This window comes from Quercus lobata, chromosome 5 (assembly GCF_001633185.2).
Source record: "Quercus lobata isolate SW786 chromosome 5, ValleyOak3.0 Primary Assembly, whole genome shotgun sequence".
NCBI lineage: Eukaryota > Viridiplantae > Streptophyta > Magnoliopsida > Fagales > Fagaceae > Quercus > Quercus lobata.
This window is the reverse complement of record NC_044908.1, coordinates 8,904,663-8,916,717: the sequence shown is the minus strand read 5'-3', so window position 1 is coordinate 8,916,717 and position 12,055 is coordinate 8,904,663. Positions and strand designations below refer to the sequence as shown.

General features: G+C 38.5%; 1 protein-coding gene across 1 annotated transcript; it reads left to right on the top strand.

Moving 5' to 3' along the window:
* The first annotated feature begins 288 nt into the window (after positions 1 to 288).
* Positions 289 to 1,917, top strand: LOC115989895 (ankyrin repeat-containing protein BDA1-like). The gene is made up of 2 exons (XM_031113769.1): positions 289 to 889; positions 976 to 1,917. Exons 1-2 carry the CDS (start codon positions 289 to 291, stop codon positions 1,368 to 1,370), a joined length of 996 nt encoding a protein of 331 aa, XP_030969629.1. The 3' UTR covers positions 1,371 to 1,917.
* The last annotated feature ends 10,138 nt before the right edge of the window (positions 1,918 to 12,055 follow it).

The following is a 12,055-nucleotide window of genomic DNA, read 5'->3' as shown; positions in this document are numbered from 1 at the left end:
CGTCATCGGAAGCAAATAAACAATTCATCTAGTCTTTCTCATATTCGTTGGCAATGTAAATATATATAATCCACAACTTTTGTTTTGCTTACCAGGAAATTCAGTAGAAATTTCATTAATGTCTGCTTTGTCAATTTGCTTGAACGATAAAAGAAATGTCCTAAGCAATAGATAATAATATTGATCGGTGAACTACATTCATCTATATATATATGTGCTTCTATTTTGGAATGTCAGATACAATCATACAATACGAAACCTAACAATCCCCCTTTCCCCACAGAGAGAATGGAAATAAGGCATGAAGAAGATGCTATAATAGAGCTCTACAACGCATCCATGAGTGGATGTACAACCACATTATCTAGGTTGATCCATAAAGAGCCAAACATCCTTAACAGAATTTCCCTCACTTCTATGAGTGAAACTCCATTACACATATCTACTTTAGTTGGTCACCTTGATTTCAGTAGAGCTCTTCTACTTCTAAAACCCCAACTTGCTATCGAGTTGGACTCCCATAAACGTTGCCCCCTTCACATGGCTTCTGCTGAGGGCCACATTGAGATTGTCCAAATATTATTACGTGCAAACAACAATGCATGCTTAATTCGTGATCAAGATGAGAGAATTCCTCTCCACTATGCAGTCATGAGGGGACGAATTGATGTTGTGAGGGAGTTGATCACTGCGCAGCCTGACTCATCTCAAATTGTGCTTGATGTGGGTGAGACTGTTTTGCATGTATGTGTCAAATACAACCAAATAGAGGCTCTTAAATTACTGGTGGAATCTTTGAGTGACGAAGGGGATTTTCTCAATTCCAATGACCATGATGGTGGCAATACTATATTGCATTTAGCTGTGATGCTAAAGCAAACCAAGGTAGGTTTTTTTCCTTTGCATCTACTTATATATAATTTCTCCAAAAAAAAAATTGTTCAAAACTATAATGCTATAAGTTTTTGCGGATAGTTAAATACTTGCTTTCAGTGTCTAAAGTGAAAGATGGAGCGTATTCATTGAACCAGATGGGTTTTACAGCCTTAGAAGTCTTAGATCACTGTGCAGAAGGCTTGAAAAGTGTCACCATTCGAAAAATTTTATTAGATGCTGGGATTGAAAGAGCAAGGAACCAAACTAATCTTCAACCACCATTAGCAGTTGTTATTGGTCACCATGAACCAGCAAAACCAGTGCAGCCAAGCAAGAATTGGTGGTTGAAATGGATAGAATACTTGAGCTACCAGGGTGATTGGTTAGGAGAGATGCGTGGTGCATTAATGGTGGTGGCTACTGTTATCACAACTATAACTTTCCAACCTGTACTTAATCCCCCAGGTGGAGTTTCGCAAACAAATGAACCATAAGTATTGAGAGTAATGGAAAGAGATACAATATTACATGTCCAGCCGGAACCTCGGTCTTAGCCTGTTATTCTGATCAGTACTTATACTCATTTTTCTTGATTTGCAATACTATCTCTTTCACTGCATCTTTGTGTGTCACCTTTTTGCTTATTAGTGGATTTCCTCTCAGGAATAAGCTTTGCATGGGGCTCTTGACATTTTCCATGTGTATCACTCTCACTTTCCTAGCTTTTGCCTATATATATGCATTCATCCTGCTGATACCTGATCAACCTTCTTTTTATGATAATTATAGATCTGAGCCAATGTTCATCCTACCAAATTGTGTTCAGTTAAGTTTGATGGCTGTGGTTGGTATCGTTCTTCTGATTCACACAATGCGCTTTCTCACCTGGATGGTTGTCAAGATACGAAAGTTCACCTTATACATGCAAAGACGCTAATAATTAAGTTGGACAATTAGGATTGGACCGACTTGAATATAATATCGGAGACTGCAATTTCTATTACTAGATGAAATTTAATCGTCTTTTGGGTTGTAAGTGACGTGGCAAGTTATTTAGTGTTCAACTTGCTATCAATAACAATAACAGATTGGTATCACAATGTATTGACTACTTTCCAAGTCCTAAAGGTCTTTTCGTTTTATTTCAATCTTTTGTTCTTCTTGTTGGAATAAAAGTTCAAACTATGACCATATGTATTTGGTTGTACTTTTCAAATATTATATGTAACAGTGTAGAGTTATTAGTTCGTAAAATTTCTCATTTAACAAAGGTTGGTGATGGAGAGTGCAAGGGATTCAATCACTTTAGATTAATTGGACCTGTAAGAGTAAGAGTATTTAAATTAACCTCAACGCCATTTTTGCCCAATTTTGTCTAAAAAGCTATTTTAACTAACTTATTTGTAGATACTTCTATATCAGACTCAATATTTATTTATCTATTTTATTAAAATATTATTTTCCTTTCTCCTCACACTCCTCCATCCTTAATTCTCCTAAACCAGCCACTATCACACTCATCCACACTAAAATCACCATCGCCTACCCTAGTCACCATGACACTCCTTTGTACTAAAAAACCAATCGTTGCCGCTTAACGAACAAACACAGAAAGATTGTTATTTAAAAATTCTATGTTTTTAATAAAGACTAGAAATGATGTATGGGATTTGGCCGGACTAGAATGGATTTTCATATTGTTGTTGGATCCTCTACATATTCTTTCCATTTTGTATGACGTTTGCAGTCAAATTCCCTCATAAATATTGAGTTTATCAAATTTAAATATGGTAATGATTTTGATCCTAAGCTCTAATTCAAATTTTAAGCTAATCTACCAATTTATAGACCAACTGTGTACATGATTAGAAAATTACCAATAGTAGGCATAGACAAACAACAAAATCAGCCCAATCACAGCAAATTAAATACACAATACCAATTTCAGCATGGTTCAAACTCAGCCTCAAGATGATGTTCACTGGGAAGTGGGACGCTCCAGTTTCCCCTAGGTAGGGCCTACGTCTCCAAATGCAAAATAAAAATATCTTTTGTTTTTGAAAATAGAGAAGGCTTCTATGAAATAGACTTACTGATCTATTCCTAGAAAATAGATTACACGTGGTATAAGAGTAATATGAGGAAAAAATTATGTACTAATATATCTTGAATACATTTTGCTTTAATGAGCTATGAGCGTGACATAAAAATGATGCAGTAATCATTTAATATAAATTTTGTACAATTTTTTAAAAATATAGGGAGTTCCTTAGTTAAATTATACATATATATATATAGAGAGAGAGAGAGAGAATTTTAAAACCCTAATGTCCATAGCCCAACTATCGCCACTCCTCAGGCACCTGTCAAAACCACATGAAACGCATTTTAACTAATATACATGAGACCTCGATCATTCATTCTTATCTTTTAGTAAAGAAATTAAACAAATTTGAGGATACTTTTCCATGTTGTTTCCATGGTAAATGGGCCCTTTCAAATTTGTAATACTTCCTTATGTCATATCTAAGTTAAAAGTCTATATCCAGCCAAGACATAAGTCATGCTATGAATTTTTTTAAAAACAAAAGTGGAGGGGCCTTGAAAGGAACAAATTTTCTGTGAAAATGAGCGAATAATTATCAACTTTATTTTTATATTTGGAGAAATGGGTAGGACCTATATATGCTTGAGGCCCACCATTCTAAGGTGAATTTCCATGGAAGAAAGTGTAAAAATAAAGTTGATAATATGACACTTACATGTCCCAACTGCACAAAGAAAATAGATTTCTCATTACCTACCATCCATTATATTCTCCATTTCACTTGAAAGTGGGATGATCCTTTTTGAACGAGGATTGTGTTGTGCATTTGTCTTTTTCATTAGTTGGTTTTGGTGCTACTAAAGGTATAAGCATCATCCAATAAATACCAGGGAAAGCGCATCCATGTCTTCTATTGTTTACCTACTCCTTTCATCAATCACTCAATCATACACCTTCTTCGGCCTCTTTCATGTTATTCTATTGTTTTTGGCAATTCCAAATCGTTATAAAATGCAAAGTTGATATTGTAGGTGAAACATTTTAGTAATTAGAATCTTAACAGAGAAGTATTTATTATGAATATTGTGATTTCTTATAATTAAAATCAATCAGACTTATAGGAGTTTATACACTAGACCTTTATTTTAAATTCCCTAATATTTTGATCTTCAAAATTTTTTAATATGCAAATAGTTTATGAAATGTACTTAATAGATGTATTTGGTTAAATTGAATATTTAGTTTTAACGTTTGTATTATTTTTTGAAATTTGTTCTTATATATTACAAGGCATGTTTTAATTTTGTCTTTATACCTTAAATTGTTTTGCTTACGTGATATATGGAATTCATGTCTCATCTTAAATTCAATGTCATCAAATTAACCATGATTATATGAATTTTGTTTGTTATATTAGTATTTTCTATTCATGGTAAGTATAGTTGTAACTTAAAAATATAATAAAAATAAAATACGAAATGAATTAGCTTTTTACTAAAGAAACTTAGGATTCAAATCCTTATTCTCTCGTTGTAATTATTAAATTATCAAAAAAAACAAAACCTATTCAAGGAAAAAATTTACCTGTTGTTTTTCAAAGTTCTCTTATTTTGAAAATATCCAACACATTTGTTCTTTTGGATGAGCATGGAGTAAAGCTAAGCATTTTTCTAAAGTGCCAAGTTAAATGTTTATAAAAAATGGACAAAGTTTAGCTATAAAATTAGTTATAACCTAAGACTATAACCTTACTTAATATCTTTTTATTAGAGGAGAATTTTGACAAATACACTATTGGATGACATCTTCTTCTTCTATTCTCCATTCTTGCAAAATTCTAGAAAATTAAAGACCAATAGCTATATCATCAATAAATTCTTTAAATTTCAAGTTTTTGTTGTTTAAAATTATGCATGAAAAATAAACCTGTAGATCATATAGTAAATAATATTCAATTAACACAAAATTTGACATGTGCATTGAAAGCATAAAGACCATGAAATTCAACGGTTAGATTTCTAAAATATTAGTAATATTTATTTTATTGAGTTAGGTTGCAGTTTTAGACTAACCCATTTTGTAGTTAAACTTTATCCATAAAAAATTTAAAAAGCAATGATTAAATATATATACATATAAAGAAATGAAGTAAGTTTATACCATGATTCAACATATAATATATTTTTCATATATAACAGACTATGTTAGAACTCACGTAACTCAATTGCGCCTTTTTTTTTTTTTTTTTCATCTAGTTAGTTTGTAAATTTGAACTATTTTTAACATCATCATATTTATCATAATTAATATTTTTAAGAACAAGTTTAATTACAAAATTGGTTGCAGCCTAATTAAGACTACAACCTTACTCAAAAGAAAAAAAAATTATATAATTTGAAAATATAACTATTGAATTGCATGTTCTTTACACTCTTAATACACATATCAAATTTTGTGTCAATCAGATATTATTTACCATATGATCTATAAACTTATATTTTATACAAAATTTTAAATTACAAAAACTTGCAATTTAAACAATTTATTGATGATATATTGATTTTCAGTTTTTTAGAAATTTTGCAAGTATGGAGTGTATAAGAAGAATATATAATTCAATGGTAGATTTGTCAAAATTAACTTTTAATAAAAAAATATTGAGTAAGGTTGTAGCTTAAGGCTACAACCAATTTTACAACTAAACTTTGTCCTATTTTTATTATATTTTAAAAATTTTAGGTTAAAAAATTTATAAATTACATAATTAAAGTATACTAATAGACCTAAAAAATTAATATGAAACATATAATTGCTTTAAAAATATTTAAAAATAAATAAAATTCATTGTACATGATTATTTATTTTAATGTAATACAATTTAAAAAATATATATATAGGAAGACTTTTAGTTAAAAACTAAGGTCTATGGCCCCTTGATCTCCCAACCCTAGGGTCCTTGTGTTCCTCACATGAGAATTTTTTAAATTGGTATATGTAGAACCTCAATCATTCATCCTTATCTCTTGGTAAAGAAATAGAACAAAATAGAGAATGTTTTTCCATGTTGTTTCCATGGTAGACGAATGAATAATACTTTCTCATCACACATCCAAATCAATGGTCCATATTCGACTTAGACATAATGGGCATGTCTTTTTGCACAAATTTAATGACAAGAAATGAAAATAAAATGCCTTCATAATTACAATTTTTTTCAAATTCTCTCTCTCTCTCTTAAGAAGGCCTTAAATTTATACAAAATTTCCCTATATATATATAATCATTTTATCTCTAACCTTTTTGAAAAATCAAGATTTCAGTTTCCTTCTATTTATTTTTTGAAAATACTTTCAAACTTTTCAAAATTTTAAAATATAATTTTTTTTTAATACAAAATTACGAGTTAAGACTAATGGTGGCATGCCACAAACACTTACTAGGAATTTTATTGATTGATCGGAACTATAGCCTTTCATGCTTTTGCTTGGAAAATTTACAGAATGAAAAGGTAATGCCCTTAGTGCCTTAGTGGGCCTATAAAGATTAACCTAAATATCAACACAACTGAAGGGGCAAAAATTAGCATGACGAACCTTCACCATGTTGGGCCTGACAGATCCTAGCCCATGGGCCAACAATAGGTGAGCCCAGGGCCTAGCATGATTTAAAATACTTGTTACACACGTTTGAAATCCGGTAGAATCTTAAAGCAAATCAGAAACCTAGTGCAAGGAGCATTCCAGAAGATACGCGCGTTAATGAAAGACCCTCTCTACAAGGAAATGTCTTGTCCATCACGTTTGGGATTACTCAAGAGGATTCCTATAAGGAAAAGACTTCTACATTAAGGAAGAGAGGCCAACCTTCTGCTACTATAAAAGCCCCAATACCCACACAAATCAAGGTACGCATAATTTACCCCTCTCTAGCACTCTAGAGTTGAGAATAGTTCTAACTTGACCTTCGGAGGGTATTCGGCCGGTACCACACCGGTGCCCTCTGTTAGATCACTTCTTTCTTCTTGCAGGTTATTAGTTCAAGCGTGCGAGAATCGTGTAGCTCACTGGTGATTTTACGGCATCATCAGTTGGCGCCGTCTGTGGGAAACGAAGAGTTTAGCCAGACTATCGCCTCCCGGATATAAGAGTCGCATGGTACTCACTCGCTCGATGGCTACCACCAACAATGTTCAAGAAGACGAGTCACCAAGATCTACTGCATTAGAGAGACAGGTCCAGACTCTCATGGCAGCAGTAGAACGACTCATAAAACAGAACCATGATCTGGAGAAGCAGCTACGCCAAAGGGATGCAGGACCTAACGTTCAGGAGGAAAATCAAGATGGTAACAGTGCCGAACGAATGGACCAAGAGAAGCCAGAGGGCAGCAACGCCACAAGCAGACCAAAACGGCAAAACATGAGCCTTCCATCTCTCATGGATTTGGCCCCTCCACCTATTACCGCAGAGATGTAGGCGATGAAGGAGTAGATGGAGGTCATGATGAATGCCCTCAAGGGACGGGTGTCCACTGATCTTGATGACCTAGTAAATAGAACTGACTTACCATTCACTACCTCCGTCAACTCATTCCCCTTGCCACCGAAATTCCGCATGCCCCAGATCGAAAGCTATGACGGGGTCATCATCTAGAGACTTTCAAGACCCTAATGCACCTTCAAGGGGTACCAGACGAGATTATGTGTAGGGCATTTCCGACGACGCTGAAAGGCCCTGTAAGGGTTTGGTTCAGTAGATTGACACCAAGCTCCATCAATACTTTCAAGGAGTTGAGCGCCCAGTTCACCTCGCACTTTAAAAGGTCCACGCATGCTTAATGAGCATCAAGTAGCGAGAAGACGAGACACTACTGTCCTACATAACTCGTTTCAACAAGGAGGCCTTTTCAATTGACGAAGTTGATGATAAGATACTTGTAGCTGCATTCACTAATGGGCTGCGAAAGGGTAAGTTTTTGTTTTCCTTATACAAGAATGACCCAAAGACCATGACGGACGTACTCTACAGAGCCACCAAATACATGAACGCAGAAGATGCATTGCTAGCCCACGAAGAGAAGCCCAGGAAGAGGGAGAAACAGGAGGACACACGACAAGATAGGGGGTGAAAGGTTGCTAGAACCGGGGATCAATGAGATGAAAGGCGCCCTAGACCCCCCCCTGGAAAGTTCACCAATTTCACCCCATTAACCACCCTGATAGATCAAGCCTTGATGCAGATCAAAGATGAAGGAGCACTGACGTTCCTTGGTAAACTAAAGGGAGATCCCAACAAGAGGTCAAGGGACAAGTATTGTCGCTTTCACCGAGACCACGGGCACGACACAGCCAACTGCTACGATCTGAAACAGCAGGTTAAGGCCCTTATTAGACAAGGGAAGCTACAGAGGTTCGTCAATAAGGAAAGAACCGATTCGCCCCAGGAACAGACCCCACGACGGAAGAATGAGCGCCCTAGACCATCTATAGGGGACATAAGAATGATCATAGGGGGCACAACTGCAGTTGGATCTTCCAAGAAAGCCAGCAAAACCTACCTTAGAATGGTCCATAGCATCCAACTTACAGGATCCGTACCCAAGATGCCGCGAATAGATAACCCGTTATCAGATTTTCAGAGGATGATGCTCGGAGACTTCACCATCCTCATGACGACGCACTTGTGGTCGGCTTGCAAATAGGGGATTATAATTTGCATCGGGTCCTCGTCGACAACGGCAGCTCAGCGGACATCCTGTACTACCCAGCATTCCAGCAAATGAGGATTGACAGGGAATGGTTAACCCCAATGAATGCCCCACTCGTGGGATTTGGGGGAACGAAGGTGTTCCCCTTGGGTGCAATAACACTATCTGTGAAAGCAGGTAACTATCCTCAGCAGATCACTAAGGAAGTCACGTTTCTCGTAGTCGACTGCTCGTCCGCCTACAATGCCATTCTCGGACGGCCCACTCTCAATTCCTGGAAGGCAGTAACTTCAACATATCACTTGATGATTAAATTCCCGGCGGAGTATGGGGTGGGAGAACTGCGAGGAAATCAAATAACAGCATGGGAATGCTATATTGCCATGTTAGAAATGGAGGATCAACAGCAAGCGATGTGTATCGGATAGCAACGAACACTAGCGGATCCTGTTGAAGAGCTGGAAAAGGTGAGACTTGATGACACACGACCAGAGCAGACGACCAGAATTGGCACACTAGCTAGTTGGCCGGTGCGCCAAACGCTGACGACTTTCCTCAGAAATAACCAAGACGTGTTCGCCTGGAGTTATGAAGACATGCCAGGGATTGACCCCTTAGTCATGGTCCACAAGTTAAATGTGTCGCCCTCATTCCCTCCAATCCGACAAAAGAAACGAGTCTTCGCCCAGGAGCGGGACAAGGCCATAGCTGAGGAAGTTCGAAAGTTACTAGAGGCAGGTTTCATTCGGGAAGTATATTACCCCGACTGGTTGGCAAATGTCGTCATGGTTAAAAAGGCCAACGGAAACTAGAGGATGTGCGTAGATTTCACGGACCTCAACAAGGCTTAGCCTAAAGATAGCTACCCGCTCCCACGTATATATACCTTGGTAGATTCGACTGCGAGACACTAGCTCCTAAGTTTTATGGACGCTTTCTCAGGCTACAACCAAATCAGGATGGACGAATCTGACCAAGAGAAGACCTCCTTCATTACAAGTCAGGGATTATTCTGCTACAAGGTGATGCCTTTCGGACTCAAAAATGCTGGGGCAACCTACCAAAGGCTAATGAACAAGATGTTTGTGCACCAGATTGGCAGAAACGTACAGGTTTATGTTGACGACATGTTGGTAAAAAGCCTGCATGAAGTTGACCACCTAGACGACCTCAGGGAGACATTTGACACACTCCAATCATTCAACATGAAGCTAAATCCAAATAAGTGCGCGTTTGGAGTGACAGCCGGGAAATTCTTGGGTTTCATGGTGTCCCAAAGAGAAATAGAGGTCAACCCAGAAAAGGTACGGGCCATAATGGAGTTGGAGCCACCAAGGACGGTTAAGGAGGTCCAAAGTTTGAACGGAAAGATTGCAGTCCTAAACAGGTTTGTCTCAAGAGCGACGGACAGGTGTCTACCCTTCTTCCGCACTCTAAGGAAGTCATTTGAGTGGACGATGAATGCCAGATGGCATTCAATGACCTAAAGGCATATCTCTCATCTCCACTGTTGCTTAGTCCATCCATGCCGGGAGAAGAGCTTTACCTATATTTAGTTGTTTCACAAACTGCTGTAAGCGCAACTTTGGTATGAGAGGAGGATAGATCACAAAAGCCAGTCTATTTTACTAGCCGAGCACTCCGAAGGGCAGAAGAGAGGTACCCTCAGATGGAGAAGTTGGCTTTCGCGTTGATAATCGCAGTGTAAAGACTTAAGCCATACTTCCAAGCGTATACCATCGTTGTCTTAACTAACAAGCCGTTGAGAAAAGTTATGAGTAGTCCAGAAGTAGCAGGAAGAATGGCTTTGTGGGCAGTAGAGCTGAGCGAGTTTGACATCCAATACCACTCGCGGATGGCCGTAAAAAGGCAGGTAGTAGCTAACTTCATCGCCTAGTTTACTCTCGGAGGTGGCCAGGTGATGGAGGAGAAAGGACAATGGAATATCTATACAGACGGATCTTCGAATAAACTAGCCTGAGGAGCTGGCGTAGTAATCCAAACTCCGGAGGAAGATAAGATCCAATGTATGATCCGACTGGACTTCCCCACAACTAACAACGAGGTAAAATATGAAGCCTTGGTGGCAAGGATAGACCTTGTAAAAGCTGCGGGTGCAGAAAACATAGTTGTACACTGCAATTCACAGGTGGTAACGAGTCAGATCAAAGGCGACTACGAGTGCAAGAACGATAGGATGAAGAGGTATTTAGAGGAAGTGAAACACTGAATTAGCGACCTCGAACTCAAATTCATTCAGATCCCAAGGGAAGAAAACGAATGTGCCGACCATCTAGCAAAAGTTGCATCAGCCGAGTTTATGCTTGTCCCTGAACATGTATTATTATTCGTCCAACCCTTCTCACTTATCGATGACGGAATAAGTATGCAGGAAGTAGACTCTGAATGCAATTGGACTACGCCATTGATATCCTACCTAAAAACCGGCGTATTGTCAGATGAGAAGGGCACCGCAAGAAAGTTGAAAGTACAGGCATCACTGTTTGTGATAATAAAGGACGTCTTATATAAAAAAGGGTTCTCTCGACTGTACCTGAGGTGTTTAGGCCAAGAGGAAGCAAATTACGTAATGAGAAAAGTGCACGAGGGTATCTGCGGAAACCACTCAGGCGCGCGATCGTTAGTACACAAGTTGATCCGAGCAGGATACTACTAGCCTACAACGCTGAAGGACATGCAAGCTTATGTCCAGTCCTGCGACAAGTGCCAAAGGTTCAACAATTTCATCAGACAACCCTCCGAAGAACTGACCCCTATGACGGCACCCTGGCCGTTCGCACAATGGGGACTTGATATCATGGGCCCATTCCCAACGACGATTAGGCAGCTAAAATTCCTGATAGTTGGCATAGACTACTTCACTATGTGGGTAGAAGCGGAAGCCTTAGCTACCATCACGGAGAAGAACATCCGAAATTTTGTCTGGAGGAATATCATATGCAGGTACGGGATACCCAGAGTACTGGTCTCTGACAATGGTAAGCAATTCGACAACATCGCGTTCAGAGACTTCTGCTCGGAGCTAGGGATCAAGAACCACTACTCGTCGCCCGTACACCCACAGGTAAATGGGCAAGTCGAAGTCACGAACCGGTCCTTACTCAAGATAATCAAGACCCGGCTCGAGGGGGAAAAGGGTGTCTGGCCGGACGAACTACCAAGCGTCCTATGGGCATACCGGACCACGGCAAGAACACCCACTGGAGAAACACCATTTCGACTTGCATATGGAACTGAAGCTGTCATTCCCGCAGAAGTGGGGCTCACGAGCTACCGGGTGGAGAGCTACAACAAAGACAAGAATGAAGAGGCCATGCGCCTCCAGCTTGACCTAGTGGATGAAGTCAGAGCGGCAACAAAGCAGACATTGGCGTGTTATCAGAAACTCATGGCAAAACACTACAA

Bases quoted from the DNA above. Each gene is read 5' to 3' on its own strand.
- LOC115989895 (XM_031113769.1), top strand. From the start codon at position 289: ATGGAAATAAGGCATGAAGAAGATGCTATAATAGAGCTCTACAACGCA. The intron at 890-975 runs GTTTTTTTCCTT...TTTTGCGGATAG, and splicing joins GCTAAAGCAAACCAAGGTAG to TTAAATACTTGCTTTCAGTG.